The following is a 23,570-nucleotide window of genomic DNA, read 5'->3' on the forward strand; positions in this document are numbered from 1 at the left end:
AATTTTGGTGTTATATGGTGTATTTAAAATTAATTTAAAACAATTTTTTATTTTATTTATGAATCTGTAAAATTTCACATAATTTGACACTGTTTATATGAGTAATTATGTAACAGTACCTGTTTTACACAATTTGGGGCCTGAAAGCATTTCTTAACGAGAAGTATGATAATAGGAATCCAAAGGTGGGAGAAAAGATTTTGAAATAGTGAGAAGCAAAGAATTGGGTCTGGAGCAACAATTCATAATCTGGTTGTCCTCTAGATATATAAACTTGAACTTCTGGAATTCTTAATGAAAGCCAGATTAGTTGAAGGAGTCTGAGCTTGAGAAGGTTTGTCAGCCTGAAGTCATAAATACAGCACAAGAATTAAAATTTCCTTTCGTGCGATATAAAAAAGCAGTGCTATAAAACTTGGATTAATGTTGAAAGCAGGCAAAATAACTCCTGTTGACCGCCAGAAGGGTGGATGAAGTGTGAAAGAAAGACTCAAAAAGTTTTTTATTACATTTCACTCAGAAGTAATTTATGTCTCTTGAAGGAAGGGGATGGAAAAGTTTGAGAAGTTGCTATAACTCTTAAGAAGGACACTCAGATGTAAACCTTCTTGAAGTAAGCTGAACAAGAGTTAGAAATCACCTCAGTGGTAAGTTGATTTTGCTTTTGCAGCTGGTACTTTGAGTTGGTGACAAATCCTGGTATTGGAGGATAGTTTTGGAGGTGATTCCTACCATGGAACAGGTTTGTTTGCTCCTGCACGTAACATAGTAATATTTTAAAGCCAGCTTTATTTTTGCTTTATTTGCTCCATGTAATATACTAACCTAAGCTTGGTTTGATTGTTGCAATCTAAACCAGGGGTTGTCAACTTTTTGGGTCTTAGGGACCCCCAAACTCAAAATTTCAAATCCCGCGGACCACTAATATGAATTTTGACTGACAGTGGCTTGCTGACATTGGTGGGAAAGTCGGTCCCATATTCCAGAGCTGCAGTAGTCACAGGACTGGCCTGTGCACCGGCCTGCCATGGATGAGCTGCTCCGGGATGACCAAAGAGCCAGCCTTGTGACTACTACAGCTCTGGAATATGGGACCAGCCCATGGTGGGGTTGGAAATCTCCGCCATAGAGGCTGGCACGTGTAATGTGCAAATTTGCGAGTGGTGCAACATGCAAAAAGAAGTGCAGCCCTCGCCAGCCAGGACGAGGTAATAGTGCTGTTGCAGCAACGGGGCTGGTGGCACAGGCGGTCTGAAGCAGCGATGGAGATGCCTGGAAGGTGCAGGAGCGCTGCACTACTTGCATTTGTGCGGCACTCCCGCGCCTTCCAGCTTGCCTCTCCTGGCCTCCTCTTACTCGATGGTCGCGGGCTGTAGGGACGGCCTGGGGCAGGAAAAGTACTGGCTGGTGGTGGTGGGAGTGGGAAAGTCTGCGCTCACCATCTAGTTCAGAGGTCCAGAATGGGGCGTGGGCGTCAGTTTTCTCATCCCTCTCGGTGCTCTGCTTTGCTGCTCCCCCGTGGCCCCAGTCATTGCTGCCCGGGGAAGGCACAGGAAAAGCAAGCAAAAACGTAGCTCTCGCTGGGCGAAAGAGCTGAGATCGAGGAAGGCACAGGCAACAGAAGACGCAAGCTGCAGCCTTTGAAAAGCGACACTTTCTGTTGCCTGTGCCTTCCCCAATGCCTGGGGTCGTGCAGGGGGGCACCAGAGATGTCCGGGCTTCTCCCCCCCCCCAGCTCATCAAGCTGGGACTGGAGGAGTTGGAGGAGAGTTGCAGGCGAGCGCCAGAGGGTCAGAAGACACACTCCGACATCTCTCGGGAACTCCTTGTGTAGAGGCCGAAGGGGGGATGTCGAGCCCAGAAAAGCTCGAACACTCACCTCTACAATCAGCGACGAAACAAACCGTGGGGCTTCCACCGCACTTAGCTCAACCCAACCCAGAATTCCCGTCTGTCCTGCAACAAGCTGGCAATGAAGGTTGGATGCCCAGACCAAAAGAGCGGACCACCAAAATTTTCTCATGGATCACCAGTGGGCTGCTGCAGCCCCCCAGTTGGCGACCACTGATCTAAACCAAACTTTTTTATTTTATTTTTTTACCATCTGTAGGAAGTGTGTAAACATACAATTCTCTGTTGTGTTGGTTGGAGAATCCAAAGAGCGGGTTGGTTCTGCTTCCTTGCTTGAAAGGCTGAGTCAATCAAATGCTTAGTCCCTCCTCCTACTGAGCATGCCCAGTTTTGATTCAGCCTTTCAGGCAAGAAAGACGTACTGAGAAAGGGCTCAGAAGCAAAAAGTTTTAAAGCACGCTTTGGACTCTAAGAAAGCAAACAAACAAACTCAATAAGTAATAAATCCACAAGTTTTATTGAAAATCTATGGAACGCTTTTCTTTTACTGTAACAATAAACAGTTTGTTTTTAAAATGTTCAGAAACAACTGCTTTCATGTTCAAAAGGCCTTAAAATTATCCAGATCTGTATAGTCTGAAAAGTTTTATTTCTTTCAAATGTTGGGGTCATTCTTTTTGGCGGTTGACATGCACAACAAACTTGTAAGTTGAGAACATGAGCACATTAATAATGTCTTTTTATTGTTCAGTTACTCATTGGTGTTGCTCTTTTATACATAGTAATAACATCTGTGTATTGCATGTGTGATTAGACTAGAGCAATTTGTTCAGCTGAGATACTGTGAACTTAGTGTTTTCAGCACCAAATTGTTTAGATGTTATAGTATCATTTCTAATGTAAACTATGTGACCAAACAGTAACAAATGTATTTATTTTAGAAGCAAAGCATTTGCATTTTCACTTTTAACTTACTGACAATTTTGTTTTGAATGCATTGTTACATTTTGCAAAGATATTGTACTGGAATTCAAATTCATATTTCTAAAGCAGTAATAATAAAATATATAATTCTTAAGACATCTCCTTAGAATCAGTTCTAAATGATTTTACTAGACTTCAGTTTCATTCTTTTAACATTCTAGAATCAAAGCTGTATAAGAAAAAAATGTTGTTGAAGCAAAAACAAGAAAAGCTAAAATGCCTCTCAAAAATAGAAAAGGGTCTTTTACCTTTTGCTTTCTCATCAAAACATAACCTATCTAAAATATGCTATGAAAGTAAAAATGAAAACTCTCTAAATGGATAAAACCTGTTCTAAAAGGAAACAAGTATTGGCTAAAAATGCACTTTTATAGAATACCAAAAAGGATAACCTGGGAAATAATAGGTTTTCCAGCTTACCTTTCAAAAAAAAACAACACTGTATTTCATGTCAAAAATGTTTCCATTGGCCCCTCTTTTCTAATCTTGTGCCTTTTGGTTGTGTTGGTTGATTACTCCTTAGGAGCCATAGCTGTCTTGGTTGAGTGATGGAAGTCATAATTCTGCATATCTGTAAGACGTAAAGTTAGAGAGAAGGCTCGTACAGATAGGACAAGGAAGTTGTAGTTGGTGGGAGTATTTGCTGCTGCACTGGGGAGAGGGAAGGTGAGGTTTTATGGGTTTTATGTAGTGGATTTTAATGTTGTAAGTTTTTCTGCACAGAGTCAGTGTGTGTGAGTTGGGCAGCCATATAAATCTGTTTTAATAAATACAGTGAAATCTCAGAAAAACCAGTAAGAACAGAATTCTGGATAAGATTGCAGTCAGATTTTCCATTAAAAATCTATAAATTGATGTGCCTGGTCCAAACAACTTCTACAAATAATTCCTAAAGATTACTGGCAGTCTCCCAATTCGTTAAACAATTGGCCAGATCAAATTAATACTACCTGGAACTGACTGAAGCTCTTAGCTATGTCTGCAGGTTACTCTGAGATATCTGTGTTTCAAAACTTAAAGAGTGCAGATGCTAGAGGAAGTCTTCAACCTTTGAGGGTATCATATTTGTGGGGAAGACCATAAAAGATCTTGTTCAAAGTTAAGGAGAAGAAATAAGTCCTTCCAACCCATCTGTATTGGTGGCTAGTGCAGGTAGTCTGCTAGGGTCCAAACTTAAATTCTTTTCATCCCTGGTCTAGACCAGAGTCAGATGTAGAGGAGAGGATAGTCCACAGTCTCTTGAAAGGGAACTGAATTGAAGCAAAAGAAGATGCAGCAATAACCCAACCATTCATGTTCTGACAAAATATATCCAGAAAACATGGAAGTTGTTTTTGGCAGAGGCTTTAGTTACCACAAATCTTGAGGCTCTCAAGATTCCCCTTTTCTCTACAGATAGTTATCTGGATCCCTCCTAGGTGCAGATGATTTTTATTTCACTGAATATAGAGCCAGTTCTTTAGTACCATTTTTTCACCTATGTTTTTTAACCCTATGCTTCAAAATTCAAAATTCTGCTTGTCTGACTCTTAACTTACTGTTCTCTACTGCCATCTGTAGACCTTGATCTTGCTTGCCAGAAGTGTGGGAGAGTAAATCTTGGAAAACATCATTTGTCCATTATAGGAAAAATGAAAAATCCTGTGTTCCAGTTAAAATATATGGAAGAATATTTATTTGTTTGTTTGTTTAGTGTATGGCATCTACAGGGGCAATCACTGTTATGATGGAAGGACATTTGTAATAGTATGTATGCATTTTGAAATTAAGAGATATAGACCTGGCAAAGTATATCATATAAGATGTATTTATTTTATTGGTTTATTAGTCACCTTGGTTTCTGTGACAGCTGTAGACCAGGGGTGTCAAACTCAAGACATGGGGTCTGAATTCCAGCCCATGGGGTGCTTAGATCTGGCCCCTGAGGCTGCCCTGAAAACAGCAAAGGACTGGCCCGCGATGCCTCTAGCAATGAAAAGGGAGCCCAGTAGGGCCTTCCTGAGCTCCATTTTCACTGACAGAGGGCTGCAGGAGGTTGTCACAGTCGAAAATGAAGCCCAGGGGCCACACGCTGTCCCCCTGTGCTCTGTTTTTGCTGGCAGAGGGCTAGCAAAACAAAAGGGGAAGGAAGGAAGGATCGCCCCAGTGCACCCAGACCACCACAGGTGCTCCCGACGTGAGTAACATTGAACTGACCATGCCCACCCCGGCCATGCCAATCTTGACCCCCCCGAGATCAAACAATCCTAATGCAGCCCTCAATGAAATCAAGTTTGACACCCCTGCTCTAGACAATATACAATCATATAATAAACGTGTCCTTAAAACCAAAACAAAAGGAAGTTAATCAAAGCCATTTTTAGCAAATTACATTGGGGAAACCATAAATACTAATAAGCATCAATCAAACTCAGAAACCCGATCCCAAATTATGCTGCGCTGGGATCTGCTGAAAGAGCCACATCTCCAGAGATTTCCTAAAAGCCGACAGGGACATGTGGATATCCACGAGGAAAGCTGTTCGCGAGGACAGGAATGGCCAGAGAGAAGGCCCATATCCAAGGCCCCATAACAGAACCTATAAGAAAAGCCTGAAGAATGTGATATATTCCATATTTCAGTAAAGTAAGAAAGAATCTGAACTCCACACCAATATTAAAAGGAATGAATTGGTGAATGAGTCAGCCCTGGAGATCAGTGAGATGGCAGGTTCCCAATGACCATCCATACACGTTGAGGTATACAGGCGTTTCCTTCTTTTATTATTTTCTACCTCTATGAAATTGCTTTGTAGAATAGTGGCCTATCTTCAGATTAGCCACACACACAAAAAAGCACTGATTGACACATTGTGCTGAACTTGTTTTTGACTTAAAATACATCAACCCAAACATTAAAGGGTATTCAAGTTAACCACGATGAAACTTACTGAAGAGGCATCATATAATAAGAGTTAAAAAGTTGGGTTACTATATTCTTGTTTATCTTTAAAGAATAATCAAATGAACTACTTTTTTTTCCTTTTTCTACTTAGATTAAAAATATATGTGTAAAACAACGTAGTCATTTTTTCAAATGTAGCATTACAATATTATAAACTACTTCCCATTCTGAAAAATACAGTCCATTTCTCTAAATGGGAGAAACATCCCTGGCTTTTTTGGGAGCAACTCATTTTGCAGAACACTTGGGCAGGAAACAGAACTTTTGGGAAAGAAAATACACTGTTCTATATATCCCAAGTAAGTTCTTGGATAGATCAGAATGATTAGAAAGTCATGAATTTTATGAAAGTTACAAAGCAACTGAAAGTTACAATGACAATGGGGACCAGTAATCAGCTCTCATTACATTGGAAATGAAATTGCTCATAATTTTTACCATAGCAAGGAAACAAATCAAATACTTTTTATATTCTGGCCTAGTTGATTGCAAATGAATGTTGACAATGTCTCCAACTGTTCACAAGTTTAATTTGAACAAAGGAAAATCAATACCATTCTTTAAATCAATTCTTATAGAAAACAGTGTATCCAAAGATATTATTGTGCCTAACATTGATCACTAGACTTCCCACGCAGTAGTTTAAATGGCTCTCCGTTTTTCTTAGTGAATTTGCCAGACCTGACAAAGCATATTAGATTAATAGCATTATGGCTTTTATGTTAGATCAGACTGGTTGTACCGACGTATGTCATTTGCTGCTCTTACTGGGTTGACAATAGACAGTGCTGGTGGCATGTCTGGTTTTTAATTGCTTCTACTTCTAGAATGTATGAAGAAAATGGAATATCCAAAGCTGAATGGTGTGGCTATTGCACTTACAAGCAAGCTGATCAAACTGTTACTACTGCTTATCTTATAGGAGATTAGTATGGTATCTAGAATCATTTCTTCGTATCCACTTATAATTATAAGAAATGGTAAGCAAGGGTTATGATGTTTTATTTGAACAGAAATGTTTTGTGTTCAGAGACGGATCTCAAACTTCTTCCTAAAATGATAATCTTTCTTTTAAACATTAACAGGTGGAGAAGCAAGGCCTGGTCCAAGTGGCAGCATAGGGTGCTTCAATCTGTGGAATGTCTTCAGGTATGAAAAATTAACCACAAATCCCTGATAAGTTGAAACTAAAATATACTAAACTGTAAAATAATATGAGGGTACAGAAAATTACTCGAGAAGGGAGGATAAAATTGATTTGCATAAGATCTTGTTTAATGAGAACTTTGGGGAAAGTGTTATGCACCATGTCTATGTAGATACAATAGATTATATCCTTTCTTCCCTTGTACTCTGATTTGCCAATTAAGGAGAATATTTATAGCTCAGAGTTGAAATGTGGGGTCCTTGGTGCATTGAGGATGTTTGAGTAATTAAATCTGCAGGAAACAACCAAGCTCAGAGAGACCAAGGATCTTTCATCTTTGATTTGCACACGGTGCCAAACTATTTTGAATCCAGTTTTTTGTTAAATTCAACTTGGGTACTTTGAATGTCACACAATGAAAAGAGTAAAAAGTTGACAACTCAGGTAGGGAATTTTATATTGATTTCATCCTTAGTTTGCAGAAAATAGGGCTGGGGGGGGGTTCAGATTTATTCACAGAATGCTTGGTTCTAATTTTATCTTTTCCACATCTGCATAGATTTGAGAGGAGGTTGGTTTGAGCATGTTACTTTCTGTACTTAATACACCCCTTTCAGCAAGCCTTCCATAGATTTCTTTATTTCACTATCTGTTGTTATGAATTGTACTAGAAAGATAAATTTGAACATCGCTCAGTTTCACTCTTGCTCATGCTGTGGTATTTCACCACAAAACATGATTTAATTTTCAATGCTCAGTGTGACTGAAATCTAAGGAGTGGCTTGCCTACAGTGATAAATGATTTTTAAAAAACCACAAACCCATATGGTGAGCAATTCCTCATGAGATGCTTCTTAAAGTAATATAAGTTCAGCACAAGATGAGTCTATTTCATTATATTTCATTTTGCTTTGGGCTGGAAAAACTAAAGAAAATTGCATGCCTAGATGGTAAGTTACAAATATGAGTAATTGATTACATTGGTTAGCATCTCAAGACACATCTATTAAAGCACCAGCTTTAGCAGGCTTTAGAACTTGAAGTAGCTTTGGTGCTAAACTTAACGTAGCAGGTGGTTCCATATTTTATACGCAAAACTTTAGAAAATACGTCTGTTTCTTTTATTTATATAGCAGGATTATTCATCAGATAACTCCAAACTCTAGTATTTGTACTGGGAATAGGAAAATAGAGAAGAAGGAAATGTTCTATTCTTAATTAAACCAACCAGAATCACAGTGCAATTTTTTTCACCTCTGCAGTTTGAAGACGAAACGGATGCAGTGTTTGGTAACACAGAAAAAGAACGTGAGTATTCAGTCATTTGCTCATTAAATATTTTCTTCGCCCATTTTTGTTTGTGTGTATGTATGTATGAGTAACAAACGTTTGTGTTAAAATAATCCAAAAGTACAGGCACTGTAAATGCTGCATATGCTGGTAAAGATGAGAATGAGATCTTGCTCAAAACCTCTACCGCTTGGTCAGCTGGATTAGGCCAATAGGCACAAGGTTTCTTTTGTCTGGTTGATAATAGCCCACAGGACTTAATAGTGATAGTGATTGCTTCTGACATCCTTTAAATCTGTAATGCAACTATTTTTTATATGACATTTTCATTTCGTGTCATACTGGCTCAAAAGGAATCTTGCAGATTTGGAGAAGAAACATAGTTTCCCACTATGACTGTAGTTATTTTTCACAGAGTGTGAGAATAGTCTAATTGAAAATGGGGGACTGATGTCTGGAAAGAATTTAATAAAAGTTGTACACGTAATTTAAAAAGTGCATGTTATGAATAACTTCCTCTCAAAAAGATCATAGTTTTTCAGAGAACTCAGTTGGCAATATGTTTAGGTCAGACAAATCACATTAAAAAATAATGAATCAGCTCAGTTATATATTATAGCTGACTCTAAAGGCATGCTTTTTTTTTTTTTAAAAGATATCCCGTTGTCTCGCCCTGTTTAGGTGAAAATATTATAAATTCTGAGATGTCTGAGAAGACAGTCCACAACCTGAGCCCTGCTTTCGACAGCATCCCCTACAGAATGCAGAACCGGACAGGATCCACCAACTCTTTGCTGGATGACAGTGATTATTTCCTGAACTCTGGAGACCTTGCCGGAATTCCTGTGGTTGGGAGCGACAATGAAGAAGAGCAGAGTTTTGCTCCAAGGGATGGGCTCTCTTCTTCTGCCCTTCGCTCTGAAGACAGCCGGGGAGATGGGAGGAGGGTCCGTGATCATGTGGTGGACAACGAAAAAGACACCCAGATGCAAAACATGATCCAGAAGGATCTCTCGCCCCCTTTTGACAAGGGGCCCTCTGTGTTCAAATCCCTGCGGAAAGACTTTAGCATCGCAAGAGATGATAGTAAAGATACTTTTTTGACAAAGGAGAAAACCAGAGAAGGATCTTTCCAAGAACGTGACAAACGCTTGGAAAAAATGCCGAAAGAGCTAGATTCCAGATTGAAAAGCAGCTTGCTTGATAAATCAGGTAATATTATTTCTCAGTTTTACTAGGAGAGTTCAGAGCTCCTACCTTTTTTCAGAAACTGGCTCAGAATACTTCACACTTAGGATAAGATGGATTGTTCTTTTTCAGCTAATATGGAACTTTATGGGGGTTTGTTTTCAACAAATCCTAGTTCAGTTATAGCCTAGCACAGGGGTCACCAACCTTTTGGACCTCGGGGACCACCAAACTCATAATTTTAAATCCTGGGGACCACTAACATGAATTTTGACTGACAGTGGCTTGCCGACATTAGAGGGAGGGAGGGAGGGAGAGAGAGAGAGATCTGATCTAACCACACTCTTTCCCCCCACCCCCCCTCTCTCTCACACACACACACAGAGGCAGGGGTGGGATTTAAATTTCTTAACCGGTTTTGTGGGCATGGCCTAATTTGTGGGTATGGCTTGGTGGTCATGTGACTGGCTGGGCATGGCTTGTATGTAAATATTATAAATATTTATATAAATGTTGAATTTTTTATTTAAAAAAAAGAGCAATTTTTACCCAAAATCAGGCAAAGCAGGCAGGCAGATTGAGTTGCTCACAGAATCACAGATTCACTTAGAGATCTGTGTTTCTGCCATTGGCTAGCTGAGTTTGCACTGCTTCAGTCCTAAGGAAGGTTCGGCTCTGCTTAAAAGCGGAGCCAAAGATGTAAAGATTAGCTAGAAAGCGAGAAATCCAACGATTTCCTGCTTTCTAGCTAATCTAAATCTCCCTGCACAGCAGAACAGCTGATGGTCGGAAAAAGAAAAAATAGCAACTTAGCAGGCAAGTTTGCCAGGTAAGGAATGAGTGGGCAGGCCATGTGGGTGGCGCAGCCTTATGTTCCTGCGCAGCCTGCATGGTGGTTGCTCTGGGGGTGATGTTTCTCTGCAGACCAACAAAATTTTCTTGCGGACCATCAGTGGGCCGGGGCCCACCAGTTGGCGATCGCTGGCCTAGCATAGTATGAGAACTAGATCTGTGAGACATCTGTAAGGCTCTTCTCTGTTAATCATGGTTATTCAATGTTTTGGCTTGCTCGGGCCACATTGAGTGAAAAGGAGTTGTCTGGGGTCACATATAAAACATATAATATCGTTTGTGTATATAAATAACAAACTCCTTTTATTTTTTATGTTTTTATTATCCCGTGGGACTGCATTATTAGTTGTCCAGGGCTGCCGGTTTGTGCAGCAAAAGTTTAACCCATATTTCCAACTTGTGGTCAGCTTCTGTTGTTTCCTTGCGGCTGTCGGGATCAGCATGACCTCTTCTTGACCCACATAATTCAATTTTATTTTAAACATTTGAAGCTTCTTAGTTCCACAGTGCGACACATGTTTGCTTTAGTTACATACATACATACAAACAAACAAACGAATAAATAAAAATAGTTTGGGTTTGAGTTTCGATATGCATCCTAGGATATATATTTTTTTTATGTTACTAATTGCACTTCTTGTATTCCCCAGTTGCGAATCAAGTAAATGAAACGTTACGGACACATTTAGTACCGCAAACACCAGAAACTAATTTCAGGGTAAGTGGCACTTTTGTGAAGTTTTTCCTTTCATTAAGAGTTGCTTTGCAGAGTGAGATGGGCCGCATGTACATTTAATAAGTAAATAATTTTTTTTGCCATAAAACACATTTTGGGGATTAGAATTACTGTAAGAATGTGGTTGTGCTGTTGTACCTTCAGATAGTGATTGTTCAAGCTGTTCTAATGTCCCAGAAGAGTGGGGTGATGAGAGGGTAACCATGGGGTGTTTAGCTCTGAAATTACAAAAGAATAAGGTGCAACTGAAAGGCCAGAGGAAGAGTGAATATATTGCTTTGATAGAAAACAGAACCAAGGCCACCAACACAGTAGCCTGCCTGCAATTCTTTAAGAACACTGCATCTTTTCAAGGCTTCATTTGGTAGTTGCAGAAGACAGCTGGGTGATGCTGAGTAAAGGAGCGGCAGCTCTGAAGAGCTGCAAATATGGTCTGCCTTCATGTACACTGTATGTGCTAATAGAGGAGAATATTTGTAGCTCAGGGTTGACATGAGGGGTCCTTGATGCTCTGTGAGCTTGCTTGTTTTCTTGCAGACCTTTTATTACCCAAACTAGGTAACATCATCAGATGTTTTAATGACGATGGTGTTACCTAGTTTGGGTAATGAAAGGTCTGCAAGGAAACAAGCAAGCTCACAGCACACCAAGGACCCCTCACCCTGTTTATTATGCCAAAGCACTTTTTCTGAATGAAGCCTGAGGCACTGCATAGCTCTGATGAGAATGCTAAAGTATGTTTCCCACATTTTTGTTCTAGGAATCTAGCTACCTGTTTGCTAATAAGGACTCTGTTGGCCAAGAGCACGGGAACTCCTATGCACCCAATATTAGAATCAAAGAAGAGCCTTTGGATAATGACTACGATAAAGCTATGGCACCTCAGCCGGGGCTAATGAATAAAATTAAGGATGAACCAGACAGTACTGAGGTAAGATCCGCCTCTGATTTCGGGCACATGTTGTTTTGAGGGTGCATTGACAGTTTTGTGATTCTCTCAATGTTACGGTCAGAAACTATAGACGCTTGCAAATAGGCAACAGTTAAATAGTGCATAGAGGACCCCCAAATAATAAGCAACTCCTATGCAACGTAGCTATTCTAAATGTATTAAATGCAGGAAAAGGCATTTCACAGGTCAGGATATTTACAGCAGGATCCATATGTCGCTGATTGTACTGGGGTTAGGTGGTGTGTATTCTAGATAGAGGCTTGGGTGTTTCTGGTTACAGCAGCTGGAATTTCATCTGTGATCATTCCGTTTCAGGATTATGGCCAGCAGCCAAAAACTCAGGAAGGGGAACTGAAAATCAGTGCTGTTTTTTCTGTCAGCGGCAGCCCTCTCGGTAAGGATCAAGATTTGGGCTGGGTGGGCGTTAAGAGATATTTAGTATAGATTGCTTGCTTGGCGAAACAGTTTCTCACGTTGACATAGACAAGACTAGCCCTCCTCAACATGGGGTGCGCTTACTCACTTGGTTTGTATCCTGCCTTGAACACCCCATGTTCAAGGTTGCATGTGTGGAGCCTCGCTTTATCTTCTCCCCATAGCTTTGTGAAATAGGTTGAGCTAAGAGAAAGTGGCCGGCCCAAAGTCAACTCGATGAGTTTCCATGCCTAAATGTTGAATTAAAACTGAGTCTCTCTGGTCCTAAGCCAGCACTACTACTCCCATCATCCTTCCAGAATTCTCATCCAAGTTAATTGTTTTGATCAGGAAAAGTTGGACTGGAGAAATTATGTAAGAAGTAGTAGATAAGGGTTGTTGAATTTTTCCTATTCATCTGTCAGGATTTCAAAAAAAAATTTAAAAAAAAAATGCATTTGCAGGTAGGGTAAAGTACGTCATAAAATGGGATTCCACAGACAAGAAGACAACCTCAGTAGCCTTATATATGTGTGTGTGTGTGTGTTCTCTTTTTGGCAAGCTCCGCAGCTGACCTCAGGTTTCCCACCTAACACGCCACCCTCTGGCATGAACAAGCTACTTCCTTCGGTCCCAAGTACGGCCGTTCGGGTTTCCTGTTCAGGATGCAAGAAGATCCTTCAGAAGGGGCAGACGGCATATCAAAGAAAGGGCTCTACTCAGCTCTTCTGTTCCACACTGTGCCTCACGGGATACACTGTTCCAGCCGCCCGACCACAACCTTTCACCAAGAAAACCTGTTCCAGCTGCTCAAAGTAAGGGCAGATAAAGGAAACCAATCTCACTCAACACCCACCTGGTCCTAAAGGGCTTGGTAAAAACAGCAGGGGGGGAAATATCAGTAAAAGGGTGGGATCATCCAGAAATCATCTGGAATCCAATCTTTGGATCCCTTATATGTTTTACACTCTGTCTTGCAGCATAGTCAGAGTTAAAGCCTCATGGCCAGCCTTCCACAGGGCTGTAACATAAAGGGTGTGCCAGTTACATTTTGTAGTACTAGCTTTGATTTTCTTACAGTAAAGCAGAACCTGTTAAAATCATTTGCAGTGCACCTCTGGAATATATAAGACAATGTTGGATATATGAGGCAGTGCTTTGCCAGAATTAAGTCCACCAGTCTGGTCCAATCTTCCAGAGTGTCTGTTGCAGCAACCCTTCCTTCTGTGGTTCATGGGATAGAGACCAGGCCATAGGTCTTCTTAGTGGTGGATCTTGTTTTATGGAATGCCCTTCTCTAGTATTTCATAAGCAAACCAAAGCAGTTTTACTTCAGGATGCATTTGACCCTTGGTTTAGTTTGTTTAGTTTTAATGAAAGCGTATTTACTGAACGTTTACGTTTAATGAAAAAGTATTTACTAATTCCTGTTTTATGATACCATGTAATTTTATATACTTTTGGTCTTCATTTGCACGTTGACCTTGTTGTCTCCCACTCCTATGCCCATTCTCTTTAGTTTGGTGGGTGACTCAAATAAATGCAGGAGTTTCTGGGTAAATAAAACTTGATTAATTAAAGCAACAATCGATGGTCTCACTTTGATAAACTTTCTCATCCTAGTGTAGAATGCTAGCTGGCTTCTTGTTGTTATTATCCCATATACAGTATATCCTGGGGACATAATTGAATATTGGTATTTCAATTTTATATAATATTATATGTATCATCTGCCTTTGGTACTTTTCTCATATTGTCTTCTCAGTTAAAAAATCATTAAGGGTGCACCTGTACAAAATCCTAGAAATAGGCACACTGTATCTCAAAAGTCTCTGCGTGGTCGTCTCATTTTGCTCCAGGGAATTAGGGGGCCTGGCAGGATTCCAGTTCAGCTGGTGGGTGGCATTGAGCAAACGACATTCTTGGCACCAATGATACCGTATCTGCTGAATTAAAGTGAATTACCAGACCAGTGATTCCACTGCTTGGCATCCTTAGTCGTGTTAGGATTACAACTTCCATGCTGTTTGAGAAACCTGCAAGTTGCAGATCCAATTCCCTGGGAGTTGGGAGAATGCCAGAGACATTACAGATACAGCCACTGCTTTTGTTCTGTGCGGTTCGTTATTTCTGAGTCTGAAAACGTTAACTCTCCTTTCCTCTTTAACTGTTTAGAGACATCCTGCATCCAAAAGATGTGATTACAGCTCAGTTTGATAATACAAATTCCAGCAAGGATTTCTGTAGCCAGTCCTGTCTTTCCGTGTATGAGTTGAAAAGGAAGCCTGTTGTCACCATCCATACAAACAGTATCTCCACCAAATGCAGCATGTGCCAGAAGAATGCAGTGGTAACCATCTTTGCGAGTCTTTCCTTGTTCTGAATGTTTGGGGTTGTTATATTCTGCGTTGGCTACCTTTGGAGGCTAGAGCCATCACGTTCAGCCATCACGTTCTTTGTTGCACATTCAGCAGCAAAGCTCCTCAGTTTGCTTTGATGAAACCGTTAAACCTATTGAACTTGATGAGTAAATTTTTGAGGTACAAATGGTAAAAGCTTATTGTATGTGCGCCTGAACTAAAGAAAAGGCAAAAGATAACAAGGAACAATCTGTACCTCTGCAGAAGAACCTCATTAGCAATTGTGTCGATTTTTCTTAAGATATTTCTTGCAACTACATCTGTAGGAGATGGCTAGGCTGAGCCTGAGGACATCTTCAATTTGAAATTGCTATGCTCCCACAAGAGACCTAAGTCCAGCCTCCTCCCTTTATTTCTGTTGACTCTTATCTAGCGCCAGTTTGCTTTGACTGTTAGTAGATCAGATTCTTGTATATAGGTAGTATGGAATAAACTCATAGTACTTTAGGCTCCTGATTTCTTGCACCCAGACAGAATCTTACATACAGATATAGATGTTGCTTTTCTGAGTTAAGAGGCATAACCTTCCTTCCTTCCCTTTCCTCCCTCCCTCCCTTCCTTCCTTCTTTAAGATTAATTCCATCTTTCCCTACCTCATCTTTAACTTCTGTATAAAATAGATGACAGAAGTGAGTTTTTGGAACTTTTAAGAGTTTGATGGCGCAGTGGTTAGAATGCAGTATTATTGCAGGCTAACTCTGCCCACAGCCTGGAGTTCGATCCTGACGGGGCTCGAGGTTGAGTCAGCTTTCCATCCTTCTGAAGTTGGTAAAATGATGACCCTTGTTGGGGGCAATTCGCTGACATTGCAAACCATTCAGAGAGTGCTGTAAAGCACTATGGAGTGGTATATAAATCTATTGCTATTATTTTAAAGTTCGTACTTACCAATATGAAAATTGTATTCAGTTCTTACTCTTTTAGTCTGCCTCGAACAAAAGGAAAAATAGAAGTATTGAACTTGATTGAACCAGTGTCTGGATTCAGTAAAGAAACTGATGCTTAATCCAGACTCAATCAGATAAAGTACTCAAAATCAGTAAGCTGACTGATCTAATGATGGGGCATCATATTATTATGAATAAGGTAACAACTCCCTCCAAAAATAAAATACACAGTCAAGGGTGCTCCTTGGATTAGGGCAGTTTTTGGTCTCTCAGATGCAACGTGAGAGAAAACCTTTACCCAGTTTCCGCTGATGGACTCAAACCATGTTTAGACAACAATAGACTGTTCCAAATTTCTCTGTGTTTATAATAAAAATTATTAGAAATAATGAAAGTCAATACTTAAATTTGATGTTCATCCCATAGATTTGAAGAGTTTTTGTTAAAAAAAAAATCTAAGATGAATTATCTTTAAAAAAGAAACTAACCAGTTCTCAAGTGAGTCTTAATTGCACCTCATTTAGAGACCCCAAATAATCTTCCCTGTTTCTGTGACAACTGAAATGATCCACTCATTTAGTAAGAAGCAGACAGTTTGCTCTTAAATATTTTGTGAAAAAAATCCAAACTTGGCAATAAAGCATTTATTTACATGGCTTGTCAGAGTTTTTTAACACATTCATAAACCCCTAATAATTATTTTTAAACATGTCTGTTCTTAGCAAAATACTTCAGTATTAAATGTTCAACCTTGGGGTATATTTGGGAATAAGCGCCAATGAGTTTTGCAGCACCTATAGCACAAAAGCGGGCACAATCATCTTCAATGTATGCAATTCATTGAATTAGATTCAGATTTAGTCATACTTAGAACATTGTAATCAGCAAGAGGGATTTTATTTTTAGTGGAGCCACTATAAACATTACAATAGAGCTATGCAAATTATTTTGAATTCAAAACACTTCAAGCTTGAAACTTTTTTGTTTGAGATGGCTGCTTTGGCCTTATATGATGAATTTTAGAGCAGCTACAGAATGGTCAAAAGAGTATCAGGATTGCTTCCAGTAAGAAAAGCTGCTTTGCACTTAAATCATGGGGTTCTGTGCTTAAAGCATTTTGAATTTAAAACATTTTGCACGCTGTTATAATTCAAGGAGGCATCCAACCAGCAATCCAACTCCTAAAATTGCATTTTCCCATGATAAAGTGCAAATGGATTGAATTGACTCCCCACCTTTTTTCAATTTTTAGGTACTTTTCACTGGGTCCTGTTCTATACTGATGCGTTTTGTACTATTGTCTGATAACACAGTAGATGGGAAGTGTCAATTATGTTCTGATCTGCCCCCATAAACATTAAATAGAAACCTTTAGGCTACTGCTATAGAGATATTTACTTTGCTCATTGCTAATTTCTGTTTGTTCAGCTTTTTAGTTCTGTGCACTTTTTTAAAAATTTTGTCTGTATCTTTCATGCAAAGGACAAGGCAGTGTTTCTTCCCTTTCCCTGCTGTTTAATCCCTGCCACGATGTCCTGGCTAGGCTAAGAGTTAGACTGGTCTTAAATCACCCAGGTGGCTTTATGTGGCTGAATAGAAACTCCAATCTGGCTGTCCCCAGGACCAGCCCAATATAAAATCGGTATTATACACTGTCTTAGATAAAGTCAGTTTAAAACTCTTACATGGTGTCTGAAATGCTTATGCTCAACATTTAATGCCAGATGACAAAAACACATAAATGTAACTCTAAACTGAGCTCTGGCAGCAGCAGTGAAGGATTATAATAAGTAGAGGTACTCCTCACTTAACTATGGTAATTGGACAAGCAATTTACCCAACTACTGGGTGGTGCAGTCATAAAGTGTGTGACTGAATCAAAATCACATGACTGCAGGGATGCTGGGAGGGCCACCATTGCAAAAATATGTTTTAAGTTCCTCTCGTATACAGTAAGTGTGTCTTAAGTTGCATTGGCTGTTGAACAAGCGGATGTTCAACAAGGATTGACTGTCTGCAAGAAGCAATCTCGTTGGGCATCAGAATAGCTGCCGCTGTTATAGTTCTTCGATGGTGTTTTGCTAGTTTAAACTAAATTTCCCCAATGTGGTGCCTGATAGATATATTGCGCTTAACTTTCATCCAGCCTGACTGCAGTTCTTATATTCTACAGTTTCCCAATTTGGATGCTCTCTTGTCAGTCTGTGCTCCATTCGAAATCCAAGAAAGAAATACTCAGACTCCAGTGGTCAGAGCAAAGTTTTTTCTTTTACTAAATTTCAAAGTGGAAGCTACAGAGAAGATTCTGAATCTAAAGGATTTGGCGCGCAGATCACATATACAAAGGGATGGAGTTGTTCCCACCCCTCAAAGTCCAGAAGACTCTTCCAATTAAAAGTTCTGAATATGATCATGTGGGCATCTTCAGGTGGTGATGCGGCCTTTGTCCGTTGACCTTGACATACTTTGATAAAACTTTGCAGCTGCGCAAAAGGAAAGAAAGCTAGCAAGGAAATAGAAAGTTAAAGACAAGAATTTATACACCCCTCCCCTTTTTACCCACAGCTCAGGAATGTAACACCTCCCCTCCAAGTCCCCTCCCCCTTGCTAATGACAGCCGAAAGAAAGCAGTGAGCATAATAGCAGAGAAGATGCAGAAAGGATGCAGAAGAAATCTTGAGGCTGACAGTAGAGTTCAACTCCCAGAATTCTCCCCACTTAGCAAGTCAACACATCTAAGAATTGCTATTATTGGGAGGCTTTGTTTGGGCTTGCTGAAGAAGGTGGGCATTGTTAGTCAAGACTTCCTGGGAAGCGCCACACCTGGCGACATGTTCCTTTTAGAAGTTTTTCGGCTTCAACCAAACCAAAATAGATTGAAAGGACACCAAACTGGAGGATTAAGCAAGCTCATTGGCATGTCTTTGCATATCATAAATGGGGCTTTAATCTCCCCTCCTTTCTAAGAATTTTCCAGATCAGAACTGGTGACCCCCAAAATGTTTCGGGTGTGCATGTTTGTGTGTATGTGTGTGTAAGGAAAAGTCTGAGGTCGTTCTTCTGGCAGTAACTGCCTTGCTTTTTCCTACCTACAGATTCGGCATGAAGTGAATTACCAAAACGTTGTACACAAACTTTGCAGCGATGCCTGCTTCTCCAAGTTTCGTTCTGCAAACAACCTGACCATGAACTGCTGTGAAAACTGTGGGGGCTACTGCTACAGTGCTTCAGGACAGTGTCACATGCTTCAGATAGAAGGGCAGTCCAAAAAGTTTTGTAGCTCAACATGCATCACTGCTTACAAACAGGTCTTGAGTTTTCTCCCTCCTTCTAACTTTTGAAGAGCGCATGCCTTTGCAAAGAGGACTTTGTGTGTTAAGTTTCTTGAGGATTGGGGAGGGCTCTAAGGACTGGGGAGGGCAGCTTCAAGACAGTCACTTCAGTGAGGCTGCACGTGGGAGGAGGCGCTGCCCATCGGGGGTATATATCAGGTATAATCCTTGACTTACGACTGCAATTGGTACCAGAATTTCCATGACTAAGCAAGGCAATCGTTAAGTGAGTCACGCCTGATTTTATGACATTTTTTGCCACGGTTCTTAAGCAAATCACTGCAGTTGTTAAATGAATCGTGTAGTCATTAAGCGAATCCAGCTTCTCCCGTTGACTTTGCTTATCGGAAAGCTGGCTGAATAGGTTGCAAATGGAGGTCACATGACTGCAAAAATGCAGCCATCATAAATACACGTTGTTTGCTAAGTGCCCAAATTTTGATCATGTGACCATGTTGTAAGTAGTATGACCAGTCACAAGCCATTCCTTTCAGAGCCATTATAACTTCAAACAGTTCCTAAACAAATGGCTGTAAATCAAGAACTACCTGTATTGACTTGGGAGGTCTTAAAGAGGGCAAAGATAGAGAGCTGACAGCTGAAAAACACCTGATAAAAACAATTGGAAAAGGGAAATTAAGCCTTCCCCCCCCCCTCTCCACCAGCATTCCTGGTGTTCCCCACTTTACAATTTTCAGGAAAAAAAATACCTGGGCTTATGGGGCATGTATTGAGTTAAGAGGAAATTGTGTACAGGTAGTCCTCTACTAATGACCATAATTGAGCCCCCAAATTTCTGTTGTTAAACAAGACAGGTGTTAAATCAGTTTTGCCCTGCTTTACACCCTTTCAGGCTATTGTTAAGTGAATCATTGCAGTTGTTAAATTAATAACACCACTCTTAAAATGAATCTGGCTTCCCCAATTGCTTGTCAGAAAGTCTCAAGATGACCACATGATCCTGGGACACTGCAACCCTCATAAATATAATAGATGCCAATTGCCAAGCATCTGAATTTTGATCATGTAACCCCAGGGATGCTGCAACAGTGATAAATATGAAAAGTGGTCATGTCATCGTTTTAGAGTTGTTGTAACTTCAAAAGGTTACTAAATGAATGGTTGTAAGTTGAGGACTTCCCGTACTTTCCCTCCATCTATCGTTTTTCGATTAAGACTGAGTTATTTATCAAAATACACAGTTCCTGGCTTTCATGTGATATAAACCAGTGGCCCCCAACCTTTTTTAAACAACTGGGATAACTTTCTGTGGTCTGCCAAATCGAGAGGGTGCATGTTTCAGCGTTGTTGCTTTATGTATGGTTCCTTTTTTTTTCAGAAATCTGCAAAAATTACCCCCTGTGCGATGTGTAAATCTCTGAGATCTTCAGCGGAGATGATTGAAAGCACAAATAACATGGGGAAAACAGAGCTCTTTTGTTCCGTGAATTGCTTGTCGGCACACAGAGTCAAAGTGGTCACATCGTCAGGTAATTCACATACTTTCTCTGTAATTCATATATATATGTTCAGAAAGCAACAGGACAAATTAAATTCGCTCTCTTCTCTTTGCATATGTTACTTAATTTATTTTTCCTGCCAGGTATCCAGGTCCAGTGTAATAGCTGTAAAACCTCAGCCATCCCTCAGTATCATCTTGCAATGTCAGATGGAAGCATACGTAATTTTTGCAGCTATAGCTGTGTGGTGGCTTTTCAGGTACATCTTAAGTCTCCATCTGTCTCCTTACTTTTGATTGCACCATTCTGAATACAGATGAGTCAGGGTAGGTGGAATGTGGGGATTTCTCAGGACAGAACCAAGCTGCATGTTCTGTCATGTAGTACATACCCTTCGATGTGAAGAAAGCACATGGGGCTTTTAATTCTCAAGGAAGCTGCTAGAACTGCCCCTTGTTAAAATTTCTGGACAGTTTTGTTAAATTTGTATGCAGCCATCTCTTTGTAGACAGACCAGCAGTAAAAATGCTGTATAATATGCAAGATTGTGCCATAGAAATCTTTCAGGAAGTTACCATAATGGAGGCTGCAAAACAGCCACTAGATGGCAGCAAGAAGATAGAATTTTCTGAATTTCTTTGCTGACATCTAGTGGCCCTATAGATGTTTGCAGCTAGAATACAATAGCTCCAGTTTTGATGGCATATGGTTAGATTGTTTAAGTCTCAGTTGGGTAGTATTGGAGATGAATTGGGCAAGGTTAGGGCTTTATTGTGCAAATCTGCATTGGCTCCTCTCTTTGTCCCTTCCAGAATTTGTTCAACAAGCCCACGGGAATGAACTCCTCCGTGGTGCCCTTGTCGCAGGGCCAAGTAATTGTCAGCATTCCCTCAGGAGCGACGGTCTCTGCAGCGGGCAATACTACCTCAACGGTCTCTCCCAGCTCGGTCAGCAGCTCAGCCGCGGCCGGCCTCCAGAGGCTGGCTGCCCAGTCCCAGCAAGTCTCCCGCACTGTCGCCAAGCTCAGGTGTCAACACTGTAATCGTCTCTTTGCAACGAAGCCCGAAGTGCTCGACTACAGGGTAATTGGCACCTGCCATTGTTGTTGTTCACAGATGCCTTGACGTCGGACACATGAGGGCTGTAATTGTGGACAAGAGGCCTAGTGACAGGCAAGGTCGTGTGTATTCCATGCTTAGTTTTTTTAAACCATAAAATTGTTTGCACCAGCAAAAAAAACCCTTAAACCATAAAATTGTTTGCACCAGCAAAAAGTGAAGCTTGAGACTTGTGTGAATAACACAGATTGTTCCTGTTTGCATAATGTCTCCTTTTGCTAAGTCTTTATGCTAAATAACTACATTAAAAATTATTCTGCAAACCTCTCATCTGTAAGGTAATTAATTAATTCCTGGGGGGGAGGGGGAGTATAGGACAATTTGCCGTCACCAACTCACCCTGGCCCTCTCACCACAGCCAACTCATCGCAGGACAATTCCAAATGGAATTACCTAATCCAATCATCCCAAAGGTGCTTTTTCAAGGGGCAGCCGGACATTCTGGTTTTTGTTTGAAGACATTTTGCTTCTCACCCAAGAAGCTTCTTTAGCTGAAGACACTTCTTGGATGAGAAGCGAAATGCCTTCAAAAGAAAACCAGAAAGTCCAGTTGTCTCTTAAAATATCACCTTTGGGATAACCAGGACCTTTGGTTGACTAAGAATCTCCATACCTAATCCAATAAATGTTTACCCCCCACTGTCTCTTCGACATTATTTCCATTTTTATCAATGGAAATAATGTTGAAGGCACAGAGGGGGATAACACCACATTGAGGTATCTCACGTGGAATTGTCTTCTGGTGAGTTGGCTGGGGTGAGTTGGCTCTGGCGACATGGCCGTGGTGGATTGTCCCATTCCATTTCCTGGGGGCTTTTGCAGCTCAAAAGTGGCAAGGATGCACATTCTTTTTTTTTTTCCCCAGCTGCTAGGAATCTTCTTTTACCATTATTCTGTCTTCTGAGATCCAGCAGGCGTTGCTCACCAGTTTTTTAACTAATCCCATACAGCTCTTAAGACTTAGGCCATAGATTTTGAATGACAGAATTTTCATTTCTGAGCAGACTACAGACTGGCAGCTCTGCAAATGGCAGGCGGTAATCTTGATTAATGACAGATCTTGGCAGGTTCTTGATGTGGGGTTTTGTTTTTTGTTTTTGCATTTTAAATGGAAATGGGTGAATTTGCGTTTCTTTGAGAGAAGCACATGATGGCAGGTTCTTTTCTGAATTGGGCTCTATTTTATTTTATTTTTTTTTGGCTTGATTACAGGGCAAAATGTTCCAGTTTTGCGGCAAGACCTGTTGTGATGAATACAAAAAGATAAACTGTGTCATGTCAATGTGTGAATACTGCAAAATTGACAAGATCATTAAAGAAACGGTGCGATTTTCAGGCATTGATAAATCATTCTGTAGTGAAGGTAAGAAAGCATGGGCCTAATTGGCATTCAATTCCCGATAGGCAGTGGTGGAAATGGTTGTTTTAATCATCATTTCTTCCGTATATGCTCGTGTGTAAAATAAAAAGCTTTAACTTGTTAAGCCTGAATTCCCCAACGAGTGTTAAGGAAAACAAACTAAACAGAATGTGTAGCGTAGTCAGATAGGCAGACAGGTAAATGTGTGAGATAAGTTTGTATTTTAGTTAACACGCAGTAAAAAACAGATACGCTTGTGCTATCAAAAAATATAGTTTATTCCATTAGGAATTATAGCATAGTCGAAATAAACGGTCCATTAGTCATGTATCATTTCAGTCAGTCCAGTCGAGGATACTCAATTTACAAAGTCCGTGTTGAATAGCCAATGTCAGTTCACTTACAATAAATCAGTCCGTATTATCTCTTCTCTCCTTTGAGAAATCAACACTCCTTTCTCTCCTCCGTTCCAGTAAGGAAAAATGCAGTCATCAATCCATCCAGTAATTAGGGATCATTAAGCCAGAGAGAGAGAGCTGCAATTGACTTGCTTCTTTTATGGTGCTTTTACAACCACACCCTTAATTACATTCTTGTAGTTAAAGTTACACACACTTTAACCAACAAACCATGATA

At 40.3% G+C, this 23,570-nt stretch overlaps 1 protein-coding gene across 4 annotated transcripts in view; it reads left to right on the plus strand.

Moving 5' to 3' along the window:
- ZMYM4 (zinc finger MYM-type containing 4) overlaps positions 1 to 23,570 on the plus strand; it is a 50,991-nt gene that overhangs the window by 11,114 nt on the left and 16,307 nt on the right. For 3 of the 4 annotated variants that reach the window (XM_026680626.2, XM_026680625.2, XM_087970535.1), the window contains 13 exons: positions 6,864 to 6,927; positions 8,188 to 8,233; positions 8,897 to 9,427; positions 10,906 to 10,973; positions 11,752 to 11,922; positions 12,259 to 12,337; positions 12,920 to 13,172; positions 14,533 to 14,707; positions 18,760 to 18,972; positions 20,336 to 20,486; positions 20,600 to 20,715; positions 21,269 to 21,538; positions 22,787 to 22,937. In XM_026680626.2, the coding sequence (XP_026536411.1) occupies positions 8,920 to 9,427; positions 10,906 to 10,973; positions 11,752 to 11,922; positions 12,259 to 12,337; positions 12,920 to 13,172; positions 14,533 to 14,707; positions 18,760 to 18,972; positions 20,336 to 20,486; positions 20,600 to 20,715; positions 21,269 to 21,538; positions 22,787 to 22,937 (2,155 nt within the window). In that variant the 5' untranslated portion in view covers positions 6,864 to 6,927; positions 8,188 to 8,233; positions 8,897 to 8,919. Of the gene's footprint in view, positions 1 to 6,863; positions 6,928 to 8,187; positions 8,234 to 8,870; positions 9,428 to 10,905; positions 10,974 to 11,751; positions 11,923 to 12,258; positions 12,338 to 12,919; positions 13,173 to 14,532; positions 14,708 to 18,759; positions 18,973 to 20,335; positions 20,487 to 20,599; positions 20,716 to 21,268; positions 21,539 to 22,786; positions 22,938 to 23,570 lie in introns of those variants that run through there. The other variant, XM_087970536.1, reaches the window with a different exon arrangement.

This window comes from Notechis scutatus, chromosome 8 (assembly GCF_049901735.1).
Source record: "Notechis scutatus isolate UNSWTSFEM ecotype Mainland chromosome 8, rNotScu1.2, whole genome shotgun sequence".
Classification (NCBI taxonomy): Eukaryota; Metazoa; Chordata; class Lepidosauria; order Squamata; family Elapidae; genus Notechis; species Notechis scutatus.